Below are 25,377 nucleotides of genomic sequence, written 5' to 3' on the forward strand. Positions count from 1 at the left end.
TTTAAAATTAAATCACCACACATTTATAAAAAAATCTATTGTCTTTGTTACAGGATTGAAAAAATAAAAATCGGGAAAAATCAACACTTTACATTTTAACGAGTATACATATTGGTATTGCCAAATATTCAACACGTGTCTGAATTTATGTACAAAAAATACGAAACATTGCAAATAATATACATTATTACAAAATACTACAACTCACCACATAATCACATATGATACAAATGTAGAGACTAAGGATGTTAGATATTTTTACAAAGTATTTTACACATTTCGTTCAAAAGGGAAATAAGTCTACTGTATGTACAGTTAAAAGTTTGCGCCTAGGACAGGAATGGTAGTAGAAAAATACCAGGAACAATAAATAATAGGGGTTTTAATAAAAATTTGTATATTTTAACAATGTGTAATTTTACATCGTTGATGTTTTATAAAGTATAACATTTTGTCCTCGTTTATGCCTGATATCTTAATACTACAAATATTTTTTTGTTGATGATCCGATTTTAGAAGAATTAAAACAAATGTAACCAGAAAATGAAACATTACACAACCATTAATTGAGTATAAAAATAAAACTACTTAAAAACAATCATAAATTATGATAAAGTGGATACACCTAAAATTATTTACAAAAGAAAAAATATGTACACATCAAATGAATCTACTCACATTTCTTCCAACAATATTGCTAATGCACTTAGTGATAATCTTATTTCATTAATATGAATTCTCCGCGCTCATAAATAAATAACAAAAAGTATACATCTTCCCTATCATATGTACAGTAGATTAAATTAACTACAACTAAACGAAACTGCAAAAATGCACAAAATTGCTTATACCGTATTATACAGTATTGCGGCCTGCTACAAGAAAATCTCGCGATTTGTACTGTTTTAAATAAAACGGCAGTAAAAACAATAGGCCGTGTCCCTACCTAGAGAAAACTGAAAATAAACTGGTATAGGTCCACTTTTGGCACCATGTTTATTTCTAAATGTAGGAACGACAATTGTGCAATGTAATGCAGCAGATGAGATCAACAATATCTCTTTACTGTTTGCAAAAGTACCACCCAAGCGTTTGAAAAATCCAAACATTACAACCATTTCCCAGTACTATTTATTTTCTCGACCACGAAATAAATAATAATACTGGCTTTGATCACAGAAATAGTGGGAAGAACTCTACAGGTTTATAAATTAAGAATTAAACGAGTGTGATGTTTGAGTTTTACTGACGGCTTGAATGCATTCACAAAGACGACACTCTAATGCTCGGCAGTTTATTATTTGTTAGTGAAGTACTCAGCAAAAGTTAAAACGTATATATAAAAATAAAAACAAACAGGAGAGACTAGTTCGATAACACAATGTACAGAAAATACAATATTACTGTGGATCTGAAGTGTTTGATCGTCTTCGAAGTTTTCCCGCGACGCCCGCCACATTCTTCTGCTGTTGGTTCAGACAGAGCTGTTGATACTGTTGAAATTGAGCTTGCTTTTGCAGTTGACTTGTTATTGAAGCATTTGTAGCTGCATCTAAGAAAATTTACTCTCAAAAGTTTCAAAATGAATATCACAGATTTTACTTAAAAAATTACCAACAAAAAGCATGCATTAATTAATTGAATTAATCTATTAGGACTTCAACTCAATTGAATTTAATGGAAAATGATCATTTTCTATTGACATTTAACTGCAAATCGGTCAACTGACTTGAGTTCTGTGTTGCCATCTTGAGGGTTATTGGTGTTCTTTGGATGTTTTGCTGCATCCTGGGCCTCTGTAAAGGGGTCACTAGCTGATACGATTGCCCGCCCTGAGATAACGACACCGAAGCGGGGCCCTGGGCCCGGATACCCTGCTGGGTTAAACCCTTCACCCCAGACGTGACTAACTGGGCTGGATTTAAAGAAAACCACTTTACAAACACGAAGCAAAAATGAACACAAAGACAACCAGCGAAACCATTCAAAAAATCCTATTTTCTCCTCACAAACCAAAAAAAAGACCAAATTCACTAATTATGTGTGCTTTTGCAAGCGGTTAGAAACAAACAAAGAAATTAAATTTCTGCAATTTAATATTGGAAATCCATTATAAGCAGAGACGGGATTGTATTATACTGTAAAATATGCTAAAAAGGGCAGTAAAAATATAAAATAGGGCCATATAATAAGAATAGAAGGATAGGTCATAAAATCCTAGAGAAAATATTTTCCAACGTCGCATTTTCTCTCAAACTTAGTTCAAAAAATTAATGGCTAATGTAATTTATAGTTTCCGTGAGAAATCTTATTTATAAAAATTTGGTAAAATGCGACGTTAACATTTCCGTAGTTTTGAAACAGAGTAGGCAACTTTAAAGCTTTAACGCTTCAAAGACTCATTTTAAACCCATTTTATTGTCAGAATAACAGATTACGAATCAGGTAAATTAAAAAAAATGTGTACCAACTCTATTCTACCCGAAACGTATAATTTTTTTAATAATTTTGAAAATAAGTCACGTCTATGTTGCGCTTCTCAATAAAAAATATGAAAATCATGTTTTTACGATACTTAAAACAATTTTTAACGTAATAAATTGTTTCTGCCTAAACTGACTTGTTAGATCTCTATCTTATCCTTCACTCGAAAGCCATTTCTTTGACTCTATTTAAGGTTGAAGACAAATAGTCTGTGATAAAGCATGATTTATTGTTGTCTTGCTTAAATAATATTTTAACCACATCTTTAAAGTTGCGTTTTGTTCAAACGCAGGCTAAAAATTTCAGTGTTTAATGAATCTATGGTGTAGATGATTGCGGAAAATAATAATGTAAAACAATTTCACCAAAAAATAGCTTTATTTTGGAGTAAAAAATCGAAAATTTTTTAAAATGAAACGGCTAATTATAAAAATTTATGATTTTTTTTACTCTAAAATAAAGCTAGTTTATTGAGAAATTGTTTTACATTATTATTCTTCACAATCATCTACACCATAAATAACAATAAACATTGAAACTTTTAGCCTGCACTTGAAGAAAAGGCAATTCAAAGAGTGAATTTCAAACCAGTGTATTTTTACCACAATCTCTACAAGGCTCTGAACTCAGAATTCGCCAATTTTGAGACATCTTGTTTGTATACAAAAGTTGTAACAAATGTTGATTTAAATTCGAATTAAATTCAACATCGTATGTTTGACCTGTGATTAGAGTTTGGTTTTTGTTTACATTCGAATAATTCGATGTTATGATGTTACGAATGACAATAATATGCTGCCCTTCTAGAATGGAATTGTTGCGAAATGTTTTTTTTTTAAGGAAATGGATACGATAATGATTAATGAATCAGTCCAAGTCTAGCTTCCACACGGTTAGGTAGTTGATTAATAATTTTTAAAATTACTTAAACAAATCTGTTGAAAGGCGAGATTTGTGTTTGATTCCAACACATAAAATTTTGTAATTTTGTGATAAAATTCATGTGCGTTCGTGAATATTGTGCTAGTGTCGTCGATATAAACAATTGTTATTGGTGAGTTATTGAAAATTTTGCTATCTGGTTCTTTAAAAAATAAAATTAAAAAGACGAAATTATTTGTTTCGTCCGAAATTGAATTAATTTTGTGCGCGTTTTTCTTTAGTTGCTTTAGTTGCTTAATTAAATTAAAAATCATTGAAGCACCAGACTTTGAATAGAATCCTGCATATGTAAAATTTTATTTTTGAATGGTTTCGTGTGTTTGTCCGGCTACAGATATTAATCAACGCTTGTTAAAACTGTTAAAACACCCCTATTCTCCAACCACACAACCAATCAATCCTTACCAATATTGGAAGTCCCTGCATTGGCCAATACAACAGTAGGTCCACCAACCCCAATCGAATTAACTCCGCTTGCCATGTTGGCCGTTTGCGTAACAGTATTGGCCGATGTCGTCGATGTACTAACCGGAAGTGAGACCAACAAACTCGTTGGATGTCCCTGAAGATTCCCCGTCGACGAAACATTCAAAGACAACAACTGTACTTGCACATTTTGCAACCCTGACAAACTCTGCAATTGCGCTAGATTTATCGTGTTGGTATTTTGCGACGGTGGACTTGATAGCGGCGACACGACAGTATTGGCTTTCGGTGGCGACTGTACCATGTACTGTAGTCCCGATTTGAGACTTTGGATGAAATGCGTTGAATTTTGCGTCGCGTTCGAAGAGCTGGTTCCCGGTGAACCACCGAGTTTTTCTAGGAGAAGAGAGCTTGTGTTCGGACCGACAATATCGGGCCGATCGGCCGCCGGTGTGCCCACAAGGAGCGCCGACAAGGCCGATTTATTATTATCACTGACTTGTTGTTTGATCGGAACTGTCGTATAATTGGTATAAGTCCCGCCGCTGTTGACCGAAGTCAAAGTAATCGTCTGACTTTGCGGTTGCGACAATTGCGAATTTAACTCAGAAATGTTCATTCGGTTATTATTCACGGCTATTAAATTACTGTGGTTCAACACTCGCGCGTTTGCAACGTTCGAAAGAGTCATTTTACGTGCTAGGAGTTTTTGGTTAATAGTCTGTACTTGTTGCGGTAACAACGACGAATTGTTTATTGCATTCACTACTGCTGCACTCGCATCACTGTTTATATTACTAGCTGGAGAACTGTTCAGTAAGTTGATGATGGCGGTATTGCCGCGGTTCGATGCGAGTTTCTGTTGTTGCTGCTGCTGCTGCTGTTTAGCGTTGACTACATGAAAACAACGGAGAAATTCAATTTTGGAAACTTCGTACTAAAATTTAAAAATCATTCTAAAAAGAACGGAAAAAGAAAATCAAACGCAAAAAGCACACAATACATAGGAGTTTAAGTCACATCGTCAAGCAACACCCGGCTGGTTAACTACAAAAAGTATAAAGGGTTCTGTTAATTCAGATTACCACAACTAATTACTTCGGTTAAATCGGCAAAAGGGCGATTATCAGTCAAGACGTCTTTTTATGGCAGTTGTGTAAATTATTATTATTATTGAATTTATTTTTTTCTTGTATTTTTGTTAACATTATCTGATGTATAATACATAAGTAATTATATTATTATTTCGTCCAGTTTCCTCCTGTTTTCAGTGTGACAAATTAATTTTTATTTAAGTACAACTGAAAAAAATGTCACTTGCTGAAAACGTATTATTTTCGCCCAAAACTACAATTTTTTTACTTCATTCGGTGAAATTTGTTGATTTTCGACGATTCTGCACTTTAAAATAAAGTAAATGACTTCATAATCACTCAAATCACTTTAGTTTTGTTGAAATAAAATTATTTCCAACCACTTCTCACTCAAAAAAGATGCAAACTCGCTTTGGAAAGGCTCAAATCCCGAGGAATAATTAAAAATTAACGTATTCTAAATATTCACTTCATAAATTAACAGACAATAAAATTCCAGCCAAAATAAAGCGAATTCTCAGCTTTGGTTCCATTTCCAGATTCGTTTAAAAACGAAGAGTTGTCAAAAAACGACTTATTTTAATATTAAAAAAAGATCGTGGTTTTCAGCCAAAAATAAAGTGATTTAAGTCATTTCAAAGCTGCTTTTTAAGTCAATAAGCGTCATTGGAAAGCATTTTCTTTCAACAAAGCTAGTAAAAAAAGGTGATTTGTTTTTAGCTTTTGCAGGCAATTTAGTTCGTTTATGAGCGGATAAGTCGTAGAAAAATTAGGTTCTTTAAAAAATCTGATGTATAAATCTAGATTTTCTGTCAAAATAAGTAAAGTAAAGTAACTAAATTCTCAAGTGATTTCGTCCTGTTAAGGTGAGAGGTAAGAAGCAGAAGAAATAGACGAAATTAGGAAAAAAAAAACAGTTTTTTAGCTTTGAATTTTGAGAAATAATGTTTTGAATATTTTATTCACTTTAATCTTATTAATAAAGAAATTTCTACTTAAGTTGTTACATCAGTTCTTTATTTTTCTATCAATAATTTTAATAATCTGATGAATAATTTTTAAAATGGATACAAACCATAAAGCGACATGTTTTTATCAAACCTTTTTTCTCATCTGCTCTTGCTTGCGTCTCTTAATTAGAAGGTTAGAAAAATAAGTGTTAAGGTGAGAGGTAAGAAGCAGAAGAAACTGAGAAAATTAGGAAAAAAAACAGAATAGTTTTTTAGCTTTGAATTTTGAGAAAAAAAGTTTTGAATAATTTATTCATTTTATTCTTATTAACAAAGAATTCTAAATTCTAATTCTAAATAAGTTGTTACATATTTTTATATCAATAATTTTAATAATCTGATTAATAATATTTAAAATGGATACAAACCATAAAGCGACATATTTTTATCAAACCTTTTTCCTCAACTGCTCTTGCTTGCGTATCTTAATTAGAAGATTAGAAAAATAAGTGTTAAGGTGAAAGGTAAAAAGCAGAAGTTTTGTATTTTGAGAAATAAAGTTTTTAATATTTTATTCACTTTATTCTTATTAATAAAGAAATTTCTAAATAAGTTGTTACGTCAGTGGGTTATTTTTCTATTAATAATTGGTTGGTGTTTCAATTTTTATTGTTTATTTTTTTACCAGAGAGAAATTATGAGATAATCTTCCAATCTTTTTTAAAAAATATCTCTCAAAATAAAGGGTGAAATTTAAACTTTTCAAAGAAGAAATCGTGAAAAAACGATTTATTTTAATAAAACTAGTCTAAAAACCATCATTTTCAAGAAAAATAAATCAACTTTCAGTTTCGTTTATTAAAAAAATTATCGAAAATCAACTTATTTTGACAAAAATAGTCAAAAAATAGTCGTTTTTGACAAAAATTAGGCGGCTTGAGTCGCTCCAAAATGTAAAATCATTAAAAATGCAGGCGTTTTAGAGAATCAATAAAGAAAAATCGTTGTTTCTTTTTAGGTGTAAATAATGCGTTTTAAGCCATTCACCTATTCAGCTATAAGCAAGAAACCATAAAAAATGTATGTATTTCAATGAAAATGCTTTAAAAATTGTGGACTTGATTCAAAATAAAGCAGTATGGACCATGTAATTTGGCGAATTTATAAGCGGTCTTATCGTTTGTAGATAAAAACAAAAATATGAAATTATTTTCTTCAAAATAATTTCTAAATGTCTTACAAAATAATCAGTATTTTATATTTAAAATTTGGCGTTGTTACATGTTATATTGTAGCTTAAGAAAACCATAAAAATGTGTCTCCCAGGCGCTCTCGCCTGACAAACCTGTCGTTTATTTTGAACAAACGGAGATAATATAAAACTAATTTTTTTTTGGTGCATGAGAAATTTTCCTATGTATATTTTTTAGTATGTTTTCATTGTGTTATTTAAGCTTGTCTTTATTTTTACTTTAGCGATTAATAAAATAATAAATAAAACTGAAAAAAATGCTTGTTTCCTTTTTCGGATAAACAATTTTGTGGTATACCGTCATTCCACAAAACCAGTACCTCTTAACTGATAATTACCCAAAAATAAAATGTGTGAAATACAAGTTGTCCCTTTCCATCCAAACCGAAACAAAAAATCAAGCGATACCTACCCGCTGCATGAATCTGTTGCTCTATATTCATGAGTTTCGTGGCCAAAGCGTTGACTTCGAGCTCTTCATTGGAAACTTGTGATGTTGATTTAATTTGTGTAGTCCCTTGCAAGTGGCTCTGCTACATCAAGTATTAAATAAAATCAAACAATATGTAGAGATTTACCAAAATGGGAACAGTTGAGGTATTTTGAATACTTTGATTTTGTTGCACTAAACTAATCCTAGAACCGACAGTCCCATTGACAAGCGGAGACGTGACGCACGACTGATTCTGCAAAGTCTGACTCAACTGAGTCAGATGTTGTTGCGCCAAATTCGTTTGAGCAGCGTTCTGAGCCTGAAAATTGAAATCAGTTGAGGAAATAAATGCGATTAAAGCACCTGTGCTTGCGCTTGTGCCATAGCCACCCGCTCTTTGTAGCCCGGACTCAACCCGTACCATATCCTAACCGACTTGCGCCCGCTTTCGGTGAAAATTTCCGTAAATTGGTGAATATATCTATTAGCATTCGCCCGAGATCCTAACGAAAACCTACAAGCTACTCCGTTCCGTTCGTTTTTCTTGTGGTCCCTATCTAAGTAAAGCTCTCCTAAATATTCGGAATTCGACGGCCTTTGAAGGATGGATAACTTGATATGATACACCCTCTGTTTGCCCTTCTCTTTCGACGGCATGTTCGTCTCCAAAACGTACTCTTCGATGAGTTGAGGTAAACAGTCGCTGGTTTCTTTGGGACGCTGGTAAGTCTTGAACTCGTTAATGAACACGCCTTGGGAAGGAGGACCGATTGGCGGAGGATCGAGATTTGGAACAGGAATCGGCTTCATCTCGTCTTGAGTCTTCCTGTTTGATTTACCGACACCGAATGAATGTCCAGTCTTTGGTTTCGTCTTTGCTCGCGTCAGGAAATCGTACACCTCGAGACCGGGCCGTTGCGTGAACTGGTCTAATTTTCGTTTGCGGTTCACAGTGACTTGGGAGAATTTACGCGCCTCGTGTCGAAATCTGTGAGTGTTCCACATTTGGCGGTTGTGATTTATGCGAGACTGGCTCGAACTTATGGAATTGTCCGGGTCCAGGCATAGGCTCGGCTTGTTTGCGAGCAATATTTGGCTTTCTAACTGCTGTCTCTCCTCGTTTCCCAGGTCCACCTTGTCGTCCACGAGGTTGTTGATGTCAGCAAGAAGACTCTAATCGAGAGGAAAAGAAGCATCCAGTTATAAAACAGCAACTCCAGGAATAATGCAATTGACTCCGGCATTTTCAAAATAATTTTATTATGTAAAGTTTTTTCCAAAATACACTAATCGGTTTATATTTAATGCAATTTGCGATTTTTTCTTATGGATTTGAAATGGGAGAAAATAATCATTTAAATTGAAGTAATTCATTGGTTTCTAAAATTTCCATACATTGCCTTGCAGGCGATAACATAAAATACTTCTGACAGCTGGCGTACTACAACTGTTGAATGATTTTTGAAGAATGTTTTCCTAGTTTCTGAGCGATTAGAAAATGAAAATCGTTAAGTAAATTAATTAATAATATTACTTTTTTATCTTCGTAAATTTTGCCGTCTTGTCCGTTATTGCAAACATATAAATGATGGTCTTATGTTTTATGCCGTGGAAGACCAATAATTTTTAATTTCCACTGTCTACTTTTGATATTTTTAAAGTCTTTACCAATTAAAAACTGTCTGAATTAATTTTTTAGTTATTTTCATAATACACAAGAATTTTGTGTCTCATCCGTCATGTGTAAACAAAAAGTAAATTAATCAGAAGTGGTTACACATTGCCTTGTTTATCGGCTTCGTGTTTTAACAAATTCCGCCTTTTACTTCAAAAATAATTGTTGAACAGAAAAACGACAAACCGATGAACATTCTATGTATAATTATTTAATGCCAAAAAAATGAAAAATGTCACTTTAGATTTTCGATATAGTTCAGCACTATTTCGCAGAAAAGGTAAGTTTTTAATGTAAAAAATTGTGCGTAACATTTGAAAAAGACAAAAATTATTTTGAGAATTTTTTTCCCAAAAAAGTTGTTTCTCACGAGGTAAATCTAGGAAAGGTAATCACAATAACGTTATTTTTGACTTTTATTAGAAAATTTTCGCCATATAAGTATGCCTATGTGACGATTTTAAATATGCCTTCAGTTTTGTTCTACGATTCGTATTTTAATAAAATATAATGGATTTTATTTTTCCAATCTAATTACCAAAATAATTAAAAATATAAAAATAAAATTAAGCAGTTTGAAGTTCTTTTATTAGTTAAATGTAAGCCAAATTTTATGGCGAGTCAAAATTGTGCAAATAATCCCAATAAGACAACTTGCTCAAAAATTTACTTACCTACCGAAAGGCAATTATCAAATTATAATAAATAAGAAATGAGCCCTATTTCATGTAAAATTGTCTCAGAATTTCAAATCTGCCTTCATTTTTACTCCCTACTTGAAGCATTAGATTAAATACGGTCGATTTTAAGTTCTATTTTACCAAAAACAAATTGATTTGAACAACTTTTTACTTTAATTACATATTTCTGAACAAGATTTTGTGGTAATTGAGTCAAAATTGTGCAAATAGTTCCTTTAAAACAACTTGATCAAAATTTTTACTCACCTACCTACCACTAAAAATTAAACAAAATCACAATAACCGAAAATTTAATGTCGAAGATATCCCTATTTGACATCGCATTTACTAAGGATTTCAACTAAATTTTTGTTCTTGTTCTACGATTTGTTTTGTTGGAAATATTAGACAAAATATATCTGATTTTTTTCACTCTTTAGAAAACGAATAATAAAAAAACAAAAAAATATAAATCGATCTAAAACGACTTGTAGTTTCTAACTAATCTATTTGTGAACAAAATTTTGCAGTAATCAAGACAAAATTGTGCAAAAAGTCTTTTTAAAACAACTGTTTTGCAAAATAATTTTAAAAAAATCGGGTTACACCTTATTGGAAATAGGAAATTTTCCCAAAAAACTGCTCCCCGAAAAATAAAAACAAGACCATGAAGACTGTATGCAAAGCTGCTAACAGAACCCCATAAAAATTGCCAAAAATTGCTACCGTTTTTTTGATACAGTAAAAAGTAGCAAACGCGAAATACAACAAAATTTTTCTTTGAATAATGATACCTTGAGTGTAGGCCTGAGTAAGACGTGGTGGATATCACAAGTGGTTTCAGGATAAGACTGTCGGTAATCCCTGACTTCTGCTATAACACAACCGTTGTAAAAAAGAAAACTGTAATGCGTTTCTATCAGGTCAGTGAGGTAAGGGGGAAGTTCTTCATTATTTATGTATCTAAGAAGTTCGTCCTCGTCATAAGGCCACTGTTTAGTTTCAATCATGTTGGCAGTATCATCCATAATTTGGTTAGTTCTCGAAGTGGTTCTGAAAGCCAGGGAGTAACCTTTATTTCCAGGATACAAGTTTAGAATCAACGTGTTCAGTCTTTCTCTCGCTACAAGTTTTTCTAAAATGTGTGAATTTCTTCGTAAACCCTTAAAAACAACAAATAAATAGTCACTAAAAGTTAATGTCAGAGAAACATACTGGTTTATTCCCACTGTTGTGATCTTTAGCACATTCTTCCCTGTGTAATTCGAAGATTTTTGTGAATATACAGAAAGTCTGTGGTGTGGTGTCTAAAACTTCTGATGTTTCCTGGTGGTGAAGCAGAGGCAAGGAGGAGCGACTAGTCTTAATTTTCTTTATTGTATGCTGGATGAAAAGTGGGATTAAGTGTGTTCTGAGTGGAAGAACGATAGCTACTTACTTCACCCTCCTCACATGCTCCCTCCAGGCTTTGCATCTTTGTGAAAACTCAATATAAACATTCAGCTTGCCACATTTTCGTTTCATACAGTTGATGGACCATTTGAGAATGAACAATCTGAAAAAGAACATAACGAATGCACAGGGCGGCGAATCTCTGGCAAATCCGTACAAGTGAATAAAAGTACTATTAAAATCTCGTTTGAAATGAATCTGACAAGTAGTTGAAACATGACATTTTGTAAAAGTTTCATCCCTAAACGGATATTTTTATAGGTCATCTGCCTGGAATACGTGGAATCGAACAAAATTACCTCTTCTTTATTATAGGAGACATGTAAAACCATGCTTTTCACATGTTGGAGACTTGATTCGGGTGAGCACACTCATATCTTACGGTTTCAATAAGGCCGCAAGGGTAACCTAACCCCTATTGTCAATCAAAAAAATTGAAATGTACACAAGTCACATTAAAAAAATATTATGTTATGGACTGAAATTAAGCGCACGGAACGGAAAAACGACTCTTTCGAACTATTTTTACAGGAGATTTCGGTATTTTCACAAAATTATAGAAAAACCCAGTTTACAAACATACTGGGTGCCCATTACGGACCTCTATCGGCCGTCTTTTCGTGACCAATTAGATGCCGCCAAATTTCCGCGGACTTTTTCAAAAACGCAACTTCACCCAGCATGACTGCATCGAACAAACTGAACTGTTAATTTTTTTAGCAAAAATATGAATCAGACGTCATTTGCTACCGACATTATTTGCAAAAATAGCACAAATTCGATTTTTTTTAGTTGAGGGTTTGAGTAGAAAGAAATAAAGCACAAACTGATCAATTTTCGCAATAGTTTTTATTAAAAATTTGCAATACAAATGTTTTTGCTTAGGATTAAAGCGTGTAAATGTCGTAGGTGCTGTATACATTATGTAAAATTTTTGTGTAAAATGATTGTGTTTGTTTACGATTTTTTCAGTTTTTGCGTAAATAAATGTGAACAATGCTCTACACACTAGACTTGGAAGTTCTGGTAAAATTAAGTGTTTATGGTGGGTCCCATACAGCCAGGAACCAGCTACATATTAAAAGACTGTAACAAGATTATATTAAAACGTAATAAAAAACGTGTGAATGTAAGCATTTTTTAATTAGTTATATAAAACTGATTGAGTAAAGTAATGTGAAAAGAACAATTATAGTCGGTAATAAAAGCTTTTTATGTGATAATTTAAAGCCAACCTTTTACGTCTTTATTAAAGAAAAAACAGCTTTGGAATAATAATTTATTTACTGCGTTGCGTTCACAGGCTTTTACTTGTTAAAAAATCTAGTCTACGGTTTTAGATACACCAGAGGCTTGTAAATAAATTTCTGATTAAAATGACCTGTGGTTATGAAATTAAGTTGGCAACATTGACGTTGAATTTGCAACTTAAAACAGTAACCAGAAATTTATTCGAAAGCTTGCTACAAAGGTCAGTATCACATACAAATAATGAACTTTTTGGCTACTTGGTTAGTAGATTTGCGCTTTTAGAACAAAACCCCACTACCACTTTGTGGCTGAGTTGACTACAAACGTATCACAACAGTTTCCACTCAGTTTAAGTAAATTAATCCTAAAAAAATTGAAATAGAGAATGCGAAATTGGTTTAATTAAGCTGGTTTAGGTAATGCTGCCGCTACAATGTCGTAATAGTAAATGCAGAAAACGGTGTTATTGTGTGAGACGATCCTTAGAAATTGCCCTGCAATAGCTGCCAACTCCCTTTGAAGAGAACTCAATCCTGTAGGCACTTTTTGCGGCGCTGCCGTCGAAGACTCGATTATATCCATGAAAAATTCCTTAATCCGTTGACCTAAACCAAAAACATTATCCGAAATAATCACAAAATGGCCCACTTACGAACTAGTGATCGTATCTTGTGCTCCTCATTGCTGATTTGTTCAATTTGCTGCCTCAAAACCGTCTCACTCACATCATTCATCCCGCTAAAATTGTACTTCTTCTGCGCCTCTTTAACATCACAGATCACCTGCTCGGCCACATTCGGCAAGACTTGTTTCAGATCCCTACAAAACCCCATTACAAGACATAACAACCTCGCGCTCACATTACTTGTCATTTTGAATAGATTGGAGCAGAATTGAAATGTGGTCTTTGAGGGAAGCTTTAAACTCTGCAATTGATTGCAAGTCCGGACCTGCATGGCTTAAAGTCACCAGTAAAATGGTCCCGATTGCGGTCAATCGATTCGTTTTCACTTGCAAGTCCCTCAAGCGCGCCTCATCGATCAAGAAAGTCTGAGAAAGAACAGACTGGTCACACAAAAATTCAAACTGTAATTGTAATAATACCTCCGGATAAGGCTCGTTCTCGTCCCAGTCCATCAAATCAATGAAAGCGTCCCAGGATGCTTTTTTCACGGCCGTTTTTACGAACGAATCGTACGAAGCCGAGTTGGCAGGGGGCACTTCTGAGGTGTCCACGTGCTTCAGAAGCCACTTCTTGGTGCGCTCGAGACCGTCGCTTTGCACGGCCAGGAAATCGGCGAACTTTTTGCGCTCCAATTCCACGCTGTGCGCGATTATGTCAGGACGAACCATTTGTAAGGTGAAATTCGCCATATCCAACTTCATTAGATCTAGAGTCTACACTCTGGATTAGTCTTATTGGCAAATTTGAAAATAGTTAATTTTTTATGATGTTTGATGTTTTTCATCAAGACTTTTTTTAAGAAACCGTTGAAAATAAGGTTTTCTAGACAGACGCAAAATCATGTCTGATAATTATATGTGGCGGGTTAAAATGCTCCACCACAAAAGAGTACAAGACCTATTTCGCGCGTTTGCAGATGTTGATCTTGTGGATTTTTAAGTAAAATGATTAAGGGAAATTGTAAATGAAATGGGATTTCTAACGGTACCAAAAAATCTTATGAAAAACAGGCAAAACATGTAATTTTTTTTAATATTTCTATTTAAAAAAATATGTTAAAATTATAGATAGATTTTGCACTATCAATTATTCGTTTAGGAGATACAGTATGTAATGGTGGACCGGTTTACGCGAGAAATTACGCGTTTTTGTATCTCCTAAATGACTAGGGATCCCATTTTAAATTTATATACTTTGAGCTATTTTTTTAAATAAAAATGATTCAAAAAAATAGTCCAAGTTACTAAAATTCGGATTTTAAACTTCACTTTCAGTTTTCTACACGAAAAAAATTTCAAATTTCGAATCTGATTTAAGAGTTAAAAAAAATCTATATAAAGCACCATTTTAAATATATTGTTATTCATTGCTTAATTAGAATAACAGTTGACAAAAATGTTATTCTTAATATTTGGTCAATTTTGAGAAGTCAATAACTTTTTAAATAAATCGCACACAAAAAAATCATCAAATATTTACATTCACAACTTTTAGGAGAACAATTGTAACCGAATTTCAGATTCGCATTTTTTTTATTTCATGTGAAATGCCCCGTTTTAAGCTGAGAACAAAACTTTGTGAGTAACTTCCTTTGTTATAAAATAATCTTATTTTTTTTAATGGATTATTGAAACAATTGTATTTAAAACAATTTATACTATCAATGAGAAATCTTATCATTAATAACTATTTTACAATTTTATCAATCTTATTAAAAAAAATAATTCAGTAAAATGCGCGTTTGCGTTTTTTAGTTTTAAAACGGCTAATAGTTTAAATTCACTGGTATATAAAAAAACATATTTGAGCGGCAAAGAGTTCCGCAATCTTTATTCAAATTCCTCCACAATGGTAAAAATTAATGAAAGAATATGATGCCACTAAACGCACTTACAATGGAACTAATAAAAGTGAGACACCTATTTGTGTACGCCAAAGTACACAAATTTAATTTTCAAATCCAAAATAAAGAATAAAGAGATTTCATATTTTCTACAGCAAGTTTTGACAAGAACTCGTCTAAAATAAATTTATTTAATTCAACAAAACTAATGATTGAATCGTATTTTTAGAAAGATTAAGATCACTTTGGATATTTAACGAGTTTGGTCGTTTAAAATAAAATATTTTTACCCGAATTGGTGTTTGCATAGTTGTTTTTGGAGTCAGAGTAAAGCGACTTTAAGTTATCCAAGGCGTATTTTGACATTTTAAATAAAAAAGCTTCGAAAATTAACTGATTTCAGCATAAGTGCTTGTCAAATTTCAGTTTTCAAAGCTAGTTTTTGCTCTGAGTCTTGTATTTTGCGAGAAAACCAACATTAAAGTTTCACTTGTTTAAAGCCTTCAGCGGATTTTATGTCCAAAAGTCAAAATCCGTTTTTAGAACTGGCTAGAAGATAAAGGCTGATTTTTTAACATAAGAGCAATATAAACAAAAACTCTTTATAAGGAGATTTTTAATGTTTTTTTATTATTTTTAAATATATTATATTGTGTATATTATGTATATCATCAAATAAAAACGCTTGAAAGATATATATGTCAATACACATTTTTTAACATTTGTTAAAGCTAATAGCACCAGATTCAATAAAACAATATATTTCTTTTGAAATAAAGAAAAACAACTTCAAAGAAACAATTTTTTCTAAGACAAAATTTTGAATATCGTAAACAGACTCAGTTAAACTTGAAGAGTATACGTCATCAATGATTATTGATTATACACAAAACAACAAGAAGTACAAAATGATGTCATAACTTTTTTAAAGCTAGAATTTTCCCTAAATTGCTAAATAGTTCATTTTACAGACATACACATCAAATATCATATTTTAGGGTACGATATACGAATAAAGGAGCGACACAAGAAAAAAATTAATAACTGACACTGAAAAAACGCCAGACATTTAACCATTGTATTAACTTAAGAAGAGATGAACGTATAAAACAAATGTTTTACTGTTTTTTATTTTTGTCCATAAGACGAAACTATTAGAGCTAGAGCTCCTTCGTAATCACCATCAAAAATCAAGTGATAGAGGCCAGGAAAAAGACACAAAATACCACGTTTATTAAAAAAAGTAAAACTGGTTCATATTTTTACCTCTAATATCCCCTTGAACGTATCAATGACATCCGTTGTCTGTGTCAGCTCCTTGATTTTTTCGTCCCTGACTGGTGCACATAATTTGGCCATCACAGAAATTACGTAGTGGGCATAATGCTGTAAAATATTAAAAATTTTTGAAATGGATATTGTCATTAATCCTGGCCCGTCACCCCAAAGTCCAAGGCCCCATTTTCCGCCTGTTGCTTAATCAGTTCGCTGTCCAAAATCTCGGAAATTTGTTGCTTGATTTTTGTGTGTTGCGGAAGCAGGACTGCAAATAATCCTTTCTTGATATCCTCCAAAAGAACCAGGGCCTGCCACAAACACAGGTGATTCAACTCTCAAGTTCAGACCAAGGTTGGGTGTAGGCAGGTGAGTCACAGGAGACAACAAAGCACTCACCTGCGTGTAATTCGGCGGATCTTCGGCGAGTTCGTTCCGGAGCAAGTCCCAAAAGGCCTTACGCATGGTATCATTTACCATTTTGTGCAAAGTGTTGGGCTCAGGCTCAACTTTTTGCAACTTGAAATCGTCGTCAACGACGATTTGGTGCACCAGGGCCATGTCTCGCATCCCATTTGCTGCCTGCATTATCTCTTCCAGAGACACGAATTTAGGGGGCGACGCCGATGTCAGGCCCGAGGAGACCATGAACTGGGCAGACGTCGTCCTTTGCCTGAATTTTGGTTATAACGGGGCACGGATATTGTGTAGGTTTTTACCGTTTGCCTGAGCTAGATTGGGCCCCATCGTCGCTTGTCACCGAACACTCGCTCTGCGTCCGAATTCGGGGCCCAGTCCCGGTGTCTTTGGGGTCCGAAGCCCCCAGTTTTTTATCGTCGCTGCTCATTGCGGATCAGCTAAAAGGGGTCGACTATTAAAAGATTCGAGTTGAGCAACACGGAAGTCGCAACTTGTCATTGGGAAAAAATTCAATCAACCGAATCGGGGCAAAGTTGGGCACACGATGCGGGCGTCGAAAAAACACTTACCTAATTTTTTTGAAAAAGACACGAAAATTTCGAAAATTCTCCAAAAAACGTCAAAAACACAGCTGTTCAATGTTTACCAACAACAAAAGACAGAATACTGACAAGTGTAGGGATTTCAACTTTCCTAATATGGCAACGCGCTGGTCACCTTGCCAACGGGTTTTGACATGACAACAAATAGACGTCAAAAATGGATAAAAATCGTGATAATTTATTGCACCGAATAATTATAGAGAAAGTTAATAATACAATCGACGCTCCACTCGCGAAGTTAATTAACGAAAGTGAATCACACGACGTTGCAGAAATTATTAAAAAACTAGACTTGCAATCAATCGAAGACGATATTCTGAAAAGTGCGAAAAGACACCACAATGTCGAGTCGTGGAGAGTTGACCTCACTCAAAACGACTATTCTGCGATAATTGAAGGCCTCAACAGCAATTCGACCTCAACTAAACTTTCAGTGCTCGATAAACTCCTCAATATCGACATAGACACCAAACAAATTTTCTGGGAAGAGTTGTCGCAAAGTCTGCGGAAATGTTTCGTAAGCGCCACTTACGACATTTTTTTGCGCACTCTTAAAATCCACCACCGGCTCTCAAACACCTCAAGCGACGGTTATTTGAACCTACTTAGAGGCACTTTCTTGCTTTTAAACAGTCGCTACTTTACCGATTTCAATAAAGTACGCATTTTGCAAAGTCTCAAAGTTGTTTTGGACACACAAAAGGCCGTAATGAAATTTCTACTGCACGCTAATCACACTACTATTGACGAAATTACCACTGCTTTTATCAGCGTTCTGACGTACAAAACGGTTTTTGATTGGTTTGGGGCACTAGACCCACAGTCAAATTGGATCCGGGTTTTTTGCTACGGTGCCGACATTCGCAATATTTTTTTCAACAACTTAAAAGAGAAAAAACTGAATTTTATCAAAAATGTTATGGCGACTTTTTTGCAAAAAATTAACAGTAGCGAGGAAGATTGGGGAGTTCATTATGGCCACTTTCTACTCTATTTTTGGCGATATAATAATAATAATACAACTTTCGTTACCGACACAGACGAGGGTTTTAAGGCAATAATTAACAAGTTAAGTCAGGGAAAAAGAACGGAACTGACGGATCTCTTTATTGATTTATTCACACACAACCCTTCAATTCTCACCCCCCAATTGTTAGATGCCTTGGTTGCGCCCTTAAATAACACGAACCGAAACAATATCCGAAATTTGGTCGAAACAAATAAATTTGTTTTTGCCATAATTAATAACGTCACAAAATCGGGGAATCACCGGGTTTTGTTCGGCGTTTCTGGTACTTTACGTAAAGCTAGAGCGCGACAAGTGGTCCGAAACGTCACAAATGTTCCTCAAAAAATCACCGATTTGGCTGTATTGCTCCTCAAAACGAACGTAAACACGAATGAATTAAATCAGGACTTGGGCAGTCTTGAAATTTTATTGCACTGTTGTCTCTGCCTTTACGAGAACCACCCCTTAGCCCTCCTCCACGGAAATCCCGCCAAATTGCTTCAGAGTATGAACGAATTTTATCAAACAAATCGCAAAACTCACAATACTTTTCTTCCTCTGTTTAATTTTTTTTGTGCAAACTTTGGGCGCACAATTAGGATTTTTGATTGGAATTCTGAAATTTACACGGATTTGTTTGCGAACGTCCCGGTTGAGAATTTAAAAAGTGTTATAACTCGACTGGGGAGTGACAAACTGGGTTTTGAGTTTTTGAACAAGCGCCACAGACAAATCGTTCAACCTTACCTTGAAGAAATTTTGATTTCGGACGAAACTGTTAACTCAAACTCGAGTACTAAATTCGTGTTATTTCTTTTCGTTGTTAAATTAAACGCACGAAGTGCTGTCGCGTTGTTAGCTGACGATGACGGCGACACTGTGGTCGAAAGTGAGGATAAAAGTGTTACCCTGTCCGAACTAATAGAGAAAAGCCTAAGCGAGTCCGTTGAGCCAAATGAAGAGTATTTGGGATTGTTAACAATGAAAGTATTCATTACAAATTTAGATCTGTTGCTCTACTTGCAAACTAATTATCAAATGCAAGTGAGTGTGAAACTTTGATCCGACTTTCACTTTTACGAGTTTTCAGAAAAAATTGGAGGAAGCTGCCAGATGCAGCGACATTATCGATGCACAAAGCTGTTTAAGAGATAATATTTTAGTTTCGTTGTCACACGTAGGGTTTGTCAATAAGTCTGGAGATACACCTCCCGTTTACGAAATTCTAGAGCAAGGAAAAAGTGGGGAAAATGAATTTCGGGTGTTTTTGGATGAGGACACAACTGGAAATTTCAGCTGGTTGTCGCAGGCGAGAAAAGCCTTCAAAAACTCATTGCATCTTTTTGATGTAATTAATAAACACACACAACACGAAAGCTAATAAACTCATTTTCCAGCCTTCTATCTTGGAAATTTTATTGGAAAAAATTCCCAAAACTTACGTTTACAGAAAAATCGAGCTACAATGGCCCCCTTCAGATTCCGTCTACTACCAGTTGCACCCCGAAGACTTTTCTGGCGTTTCCTTAATAATCGAGTAACATTTACCTCCGTTGTGATTATTTTCACAACAAATTTTTCCAGTTATGGACTCAAAACTGGCTTACTTAAACCACCTAATGAATACTCCGAAAATCTTATTTTTCTGATAAAACAATCACGGGCTTTTATTGGTTACCAACCGGAAAATTTCACCAATTTCGATTGGTTTGTCGGATTCATTTTTCTGACGTGTTCGGGAGATTTACATAAGTGCAAATCCATTTTGATTAATTTTACAAACACGCAAGTGACGTCGCTTATTTGGGCCACTTTTGGCAAAGAGTTTGATTATTTGTTACAAGAGAGCTTCCACCAACATTTTGCAGTTGTTTTGGAAGAGAACTGCTCTGGCTACCAAGCCTTGAAGGTACAATTATTGGAATTTAAAATGAGATTCAAAATCACTCTGTATCCAAAAAAAACAATAGTGGCGGAGTAGCGTTAATAAAATTTTTTCAAAAAAAATTTATTCTCTACAACACCTTATTTTTCATCTTATTACGAAGATATTATATTCCAAATTAATATTACTGTTTTCAGAAATATAAATCAGATTTTGCGGAGAATATGTGATTTTCTGTTAATTAACTAGTCATTACCTATTAATACTTTATGTAATTCCTTTTGTTTGCCCTTTGCAGCAATTAGTCACTTAGATAATATGTGATAACTGTTTTTGTCTGTTTTATTCGAATTGTTACTTATGCGCTATAGGGCTATATTGAACGAACGTTACTGAAAGTATTAAATAAAATTTAATTTAAGTCACCTCCAAAGGTAAAATTCATTAGAAATCACTAATGAAAGTTCAGGTTTTAGGTATTTGTCCTGAAATCCTGCTCCAGTCATGGCTCAACCAGTGCTTCTTTAATTTCCTTCGTTTTGAAGAAATCTGTAATTTCTTAGCATTCTCAGTTTTGTATCCTATTGAGTGTCTTATGTATTATTTTGTTGCTATTTTCCGACATTTGGACGACCGGATTTGTACAATCACACATTCACCTGAGCTCCAAGAAATACTTGAGGTATTTGCCGAAATAATTGTTTTTTTAACCCAATATTAATTTTCAGATGTGCGACATGAGCGAGTTTCGTTTAAGCGACCACATGCCCCTAATCGAGAAACTTACGAAATGTTACCGCAACACGCATAAATTATAATAAAGCAGAAGTTTTGACAAAAATGTGTATTTTTATCCTTTCTATATACATTTGAACAAACTCAAATCGATCTAAACTTCTTATCAAATTAAAATTAATCGCCGAATGCCGGAATGTTAGTCTTCGTGAATGTTAAACAGCTTCGCTACTTCATTCAGATCGTCATATTTCCTCTCATCCTTGAGAACCTGTCTGGCAATCGACATTCGATTAAACACATTCCACAGTACAATTCCTACAACCACATCATCCCTCAGATAAAAAATAACCCCTTTGCCGTAATCCTCCTTCTTGTCCTTCTTCTCCTCCTTGTGCTCAGTCTCGGCCCCAGTCTTCTGCTCTTGTGCTTCCATCTTCGACCTGATCCCTTCCCCGGTCTCCGTAACTACAGCCTTGGGCGTATCTTTATCCGAAGCTTTGGCAAAAACCCCAACAGTGGGAAGCGACGAATCGACAATTCCTATCGCTTCATACCCAACATCCGGCCCCAAATCCGACCAAAACATGCTTTGGTGGAGGTAGGGCTTAATCCCACCGGTCATATTCTCCCCAGCTAGGCGGCCAGTGACCACCGCATGGTCATGGTGCTCCACGCGTCGACGGCCCAACTTGACATCGTAAAAACACGCGCAATCGCCCGCAATGTACAAATTAGACCGAGCCATCAGCTCCGTATTAACCAAAAACCCTCCGAGCTCCGGATCAACTTCCAAACCGGATTTCTGCGCCAGCTCGGTGTTCGGTTCCACACCAACGGCCAGAATTACATTATCAACTCTTATCATTTTGCCATCGCTTAAAATTAGGACGAGCTTGCCGTCCTCGTGCTTCACTCCGATGACTTCGTTGTTGTTCACGACGTTAACACCCTCAGCTTTGACTTTATTAGTGGTCCAAGAACTGAGGTATTCGGGGAGGATTTTCCCCATGTTGCCATGCTCGCGGAAAACTTGGTACACCGTTTTCTTTTTTCTCTTACCTTTGCGAGCTAAAGCGCAAGCTAGTTCGCTGCCAAGGAACCCACCACCAATTATTGCGATGGATTTTGACTCCTCGAAAGCATCGTAGACCTCCTCAAAGTCGTAGATGTTGCGGAACACTTTGACTTTTTCGTCGATTTGGGGGTCGGCACAAGCTGCCTCGAACACGTTGAGCATTTTTGGGGTAGCACCTGTGGCGATGAGGCACTTGTTGTATTCAATGGCGTAGCCGTCTTCGAGATAAGCAATTCGGTTGACGACGTCAAGACGGGTTACTTTGTAGCCTCGAGCTACGGCTACGCCCCCATTTTCGTTCTTTAGCAAGTCTTGACACTTGATATAAAAGTCTTCAGGCTCGTAGTAAAGGCTGGAAAAATCGTTATTGTTGTTTTGTTGTTGGCTGTGAGAAAAATTACTTTCGTTCCGATCCGTTCCACTGTTTAAAAATGAGCTTCTTGACTGATTCTTCGTCCTCATTGAACCACATTTCTTTCGATAACGGGGGACGCATGTAAGGGTGAAACGATTCATTTGTCACAACTAAAACCTGATCGATTGTTAGTATAGTGTTTGGGTGGTTAAAAAAATTACTTTTGCGGTTGGATCAGCTGATTTGATTGCACGGAAGGCTGCAAATGACGCAGTTCCGCCCCCGATCAGTAAATAAGGAACTTGATTTGGGATCTCTTTTGAATGTAGAGGGTCTTTAACAGGTGCTCTCTTAGTTTTCTTTTTCTTTGCCGCCACTATTTTTTTCGGTTTGCTTTTATCTTCAAAGTATCCAACGTAATACAGCTAAAGGTTCAGTGTGAAAATAAAATTATAGGCCATTTCGGGACGCTTTGCGTGTGCGTCATTTTTCAAATAACAACATTACAAGTCTTTTTAATACACATTTATTAATAAATTAACAAATAAATCATTATTAATAAAATATTGTACGAAGATTTTTAAAATGTAGAACAAGGAAGATGTATTTTATGTTTAGAAGTTCTTTTTTACGTCCAGAAATTTGGATTACTTATTAAACTTACTTAAACAAGAGTAGGTAAACAAACATTCCTTGTATTTTATGTTGTAGTTTTTGTTTGATATTTCTGAAAATAATGTTTTTGCCTATGAGATTCAATTATTTCAAAAACTTAGCAAAAACTACTAGTAAAAAAACATTATGATTAACAACCACATATATCCAAAAATGCACAAAACATAGGGTGTTTTACTTATTGACAGTCGAGTCCTTGAAAAATTAACCAATGAAATGTCTTTGACTTGACATCATACGTTAGTGTAGTGGGTGAAAAACTTGTTTTATAATTTTTACGGGTTGTTTTTTCGCGTGTTTAATGCACAAATAACTGATTTTTTATCGAAAATGTGCAGCTCGCAGCCAAACGGATTACGCAGCTTTTGAAAACGACACGATGGAGGTTAAGGTTAGTTATTTTTCTTATGTTAAGTCAGTTTAGTTCTGTTTCAAATGAATACAACATACAATTATGCTAACCCTGAAAATGCAATAAAGCCGAGTTTTATTTATCTGAGTAAATTGAGGACGACAAAAGGAAAAGATGCACAGGGTCGGACTACGGTTTGGGAGCCTTTAGGGCCTAAACTAATGTTAATACTAATACTTTTTTCTTTACCCTGATTTTACGTAATTCATAACTTGTAAGTGATGTTTTTAATAAAAAATTGGCTTTACTGTAGAGAAGATTTACTCTTCTCTTACTCTTACGATTATTTTGCGCCGCAAAACCATTTTTTCAAGAGATGTTGTCAAAACTAGCCAAATTATTTACACACCCATAGTTGTAAATTTTTTGTTTATTTAGTGCATATGAGGTACTTACCTTCTTATCCAATTTTAGCGGATTCTGGCTTACTTCAAAAAATTTCGCGAAAGAAAAAATTATGATTCGTAAGAAAAGTTGGACAGTGCTGTGATAAGGAATTATAAAAAAAACAGAAAACCAAAAAGAACGAAAAAAAAAAATAAAAAACGATACAGCTGAAGTATAATCTGTAAATTAACGTTCTAGACTTCCATTGACTGTTTCAATTTGCATAGTTTTGGATAATCTTTTGACTTGATGACGCCCACGCAAACCGTTTTAGGTTTTTGTTTAATAGAAAAATTCTACATACAGCTCCTAGCGTCGCTGCTGCTATTAGAAGCCCCACAAGGGCGGCATTTTTGTAATTATCCCACTTGCTTCCCTCGTCATGCGGGCACTCTGGCGGGGGCTCCTGTTTAGCTTGTGGACATTCGCTTTCCAGAGTGGGTTTGACTGGACAATCCTCTGGATTAATGTGGGGCAGTTTCTGCAAATTTTTCATTAAGTGTGTCTAACAAAATATTAAGGAGGTACCGATGGTGGAGGAGGTGGGGGCGGGGTGCAAGGATGGATATCAACAGGTTTACACTCTTTCAAGACCAGTTTAGGGCGTTTTTGGGTTTTTTTCTCTTCACAAGCTTTGTTTTTACCATCTTGTACCTTTTTGTTCCCATCGTCGCTACTTTTTGAATAGAACCGTGTCGGGTGGGTAAACTGGACCCGCTGAAGGGCTGGAAATATCGGAATTCAAGTCTGGACCCACCTGAAGGTGGCTCAGCTCACCTAGACATCGGGAGGCCTCAACTGGGGATCTCTGGAGGATTTTGATTGTTACGTTCTTTAGTTGCAAGAGATGGTTAATCCGGAACATTTCTTAAATGCGTCGAGGTGGAAGTTGGGAGAATTTAATTGAAAAGCATTGCTGAGCTGAATGATAAATGACAAAAGTAAAAATGACACTATTATGTGAAATTTTTCAGTCTTGATGAGAAATACTGTAACTGTGAGGTCCCGTAGTCGTTTTGCAACAATTATTAGAGGATTAGAACCAACACTAACACTTTTTGCCGAATTTTTGAGCTCACGTTTTTCATCAGGGAAAACATAACCTCAAACTCGTCCAAGAATTCACGAAACGGTAAATAAAAAGATTAAAAGGCACATGAGTCAGTTACACAGTTTTTGATGAACTGTGTGGAAAATGTTCAAGTTGATATGAATATTATGTTTTATTTGCCACAAAAAACTAATTTTTGATTGTATAACTGGTTGTCTACACAACACATCCGTATTGTTATTTTTTTTTAAAAATTATTTCGAACAATTTTAATTTTTTGGTTTGCTTTGGATTAGATATTACTGGTTGAAATAGATCGGTAATTT

The 25,377-nt window shown here is 34.9% G+C and overlaps 4 protein-coding genes across 8 annotated transcripts; 1 reads left to right on the plus strand and 3 right to left on the minus strand.

Moving 5' to 3' along the window:
- Window positions 1–380: 380 nt before the first annotated feature.
- Window positions 381–12,012, minus strand: Spt20. 3 transcript variants are annotated; one of them, XM_008194352.3, is made up of 10 exons: window positions 11,688–12,012; window positions 11,375–11,491; window positions 11,152–11,319; window positions 10,731–11,099; window positions 7,945–8,754; window positions 7,727–7,900; window positions 7,561–7,678; window positions 3,832–4,746; window positions 1,730–1,915; window positions 381–1,552 (listed from the first exon to the last, which is right to left on the minus strand). In XM_008194352.3, the coding sequence occupies exons 2-10, from the start codon at window positions 11,408–11,410 to the stop codon at window positions 1,401–1,403; spliced, it is 2,928 nt and encodes a 975-aa protein (XP_008192574.1). In that variant the 5' UTR covers window positions 11,411–11,491; window positions 11,688–12,012; the 3' UTR covers window positions 381–1,400. The 3 variants fall into 3 exon arrangements, with proteins under 3 accessions (XP_008192574.1, XP_972707.2, XP_015834678.1); XM_967614.4 differs by having other exon boundaries at window positions 7,561–7,681; window positions 11,688–12,011; XM_015979192.2 differs by lacking the exon at window positions 1,730–1,915 and having other exon boundaries at window positions 7,561–7,681.
- Window positions 12,013–12,218: 206 nt separating this feature from the next.
- Window positions 12,219–17,571, minus strand: LOC661501 (uncharacterized protein). 2 transcript variants are annotated; one of them, XM_967656.4, is made up of 9 exons: window positions 17,432–17,571; window positions 17,162–17,299; window positions 16,842–17,115; window positions 16,610–16,753; window positions 16,434–16,553; window positions 13,744–14,037; window positions 13,505–13,689; window positions 13,292–13,458; window positions 12,219–13,244 (listed from the first exon to the last, which is right to left on the minus strand). In XM_967656.4, exons 2-9 carry the CDS (start codon window positions 17,287–17,289, stop codon window positions 13,042–13,044), a joined length of 1,515 nt encoding a protein of 504 aa, XP_972749.1. In that variant the 5' UTR covers window positions 17,290–17,299; window positions 17,432–17,571; the 3' UTR covers window positions 12,219–13,041. The 2 variants fall into 2 exon arrangements, with proteins under 2 accessions (XP_972749.1, XP_015834680.1); XM_015979194.2 differs by having other exon boundaries at window positions 17,162–17,313; window positions 17,432–17,541.
- A 50-nt stretch (window positions 17,572–17,621) lies between these two features.
- Window positions 17,622–21,661, plus strand: LOC103312777 (uncharacterized). The gene is made up of 6 exons (XM_015979193.2): window positions 17,622–19,517; window positions 19,564–19,821; window positions 19,871–20,010; window positions 20,058–20,382; window positions 20,828–21,040; window positions 21,087–21,661. The coding sequence occupies exons 1-6, from the start codon at window positions 17,622–17,624 to the stop codon at window positions 21,174–21,176; spliced, it is 2,922 nt and encodes a 973-aa protein (XP_015834679.1). The 3' UTR covers window positions 21,177–21,661.
- On the minus strand, window positions 21,188–25,247 carry AIF (Apoptosis inducing factor). Of its 2 annotated transcripts, none has more exons than XM_008194354.3 (6): window positions 24,778–25,247; window positions 24,655–24,725; window positions 24,305–24,481; window positions 22,748–22,951; window positions 22,573–22,703; window positions 21,188–22,523 (listed from the first exon to the last, which is right to left on the minus strand). In XM_008194354.3, exons 1-6 carry the CDS (start codon window positions 24,863–24,865, stop codon window positions 21,293–21,295), a joined length of 1,902 nt encoding a protein of 633 aa, XP_008192576.1. In that variant the 5' UTR covers window positions 24,866–25,247; the 3' UTR covers window positions 21,188–21,292. The 2 variants fall into 2 exon arrangements, with proteins under 2 accessions (XP_008192576.1, XP_972831.1); XM_967738.5 differs by having other exon boundaries at window positions 24,529–24,725.
- Window positions 25,248–25,377: the final 130 nt, after the last annotated feature.

The sequence above is a fragment of the Tribolium castaneum genome, chromosome 9 (genome assembly GCF_031307605.1).
Source record: "Tribolium castaneum strain GA2 chromosome 9, icTriCast1.1, whole genome shotgun sequence".
Lineage (NCBI taxonomy): Eukaryota > Metazoa > Arthropoda > Insecta > Coleoptera > Tenebrionidae > Tribolium > Tribolium castaneum.

Excerpts from the sequence above, each read along its gene's own strand:
- Spt20 (XM_967614.4), bottom strand. The coding sequence starts at position 11,410 with ATGCAAAGCCTGGAGGGAGCATGTGAGGAGGGTGAA. Across the intron at positions 11,100-11,151 it reads ACAACAGTGGGAATAAACCA|GGTTTACGAAGAAATTCACA; the intron begins GTATGTTTCTCT and ends GTTGTTTTTAAG. Across the intron at positions 1,916-3,831 it reads TGCAGGGACTTCCAATATTG|CCCAGTTAGTCACGTCTGGG; the intron begins GTAAGGATTGAT and ends CTTTAAATCCAG.
- LOC661501 (XM_967656.4), bottom strand. The coding sequence starts at position 17,289 with ATGAGCAGCGACGATAAAAAACTGGGGGCTTCGGACCCCAAAGACACC. Across the intron at positions 13,690-13,743 it reads AGAACGAGCCTTATCCGGAG|ACTTTCTTGATCGATGAGGC; the intron begins GTATTATTACAA and ends GTTCTTTCTCAG. Across the intron at positions 13,459-13,504 it reads CAATCTATTCAAAATGACAA|GGATCTGAAACAAGTCTTGC; the intron begins GTAATGTGAGCG and ends GGGGTTTTGTAG.
- LOC103312777 (XM_015979193.2), top strand. The coding sequence starts at position 17,622 with ATGGATAAAAATCGTGATAATTTATTGCACCGAATAATTATAGAGAAA. Across the intron at positions 20,011-20,057 it reads GGCGTTTCCTTAATAATCGA|TTATGGACTCAAAACTGGCT; the intron begins GTAACATTTACC and ends AAATTTTTCCAG. Across the intron at positions 20,383-20,827 it reads CTGGCTACCAAGCCTTGAAG|GTTTTAGGTATTTGTCCTGA; the intron begins GTACAATTATTG and ends ATGAAAGTTCAG.
- AIF (XM_967738.5), bottom strand. The coding sequence starts at position 24,865 with ATGTTCCGGATTAACCATCTCTTGCAACTAAAGAACGTAACAATCAAA. Across the intron at positions 24,726-24,777 it reads TGAGGCCTCCCGATGTCTAG|CCCTTCAGCGGGTCCAGTTT; the intron begins GTGAGCTGAGCC and ends CGATATTTCCAG. Across the intron at positions 22,524-22,572 it reads TGGAACGGATCGGAACGAAA|CCTTTACTACGAGCCTGAAG; the intron begins GTAATTTTTCTC and ends CGATTTTTCCAG.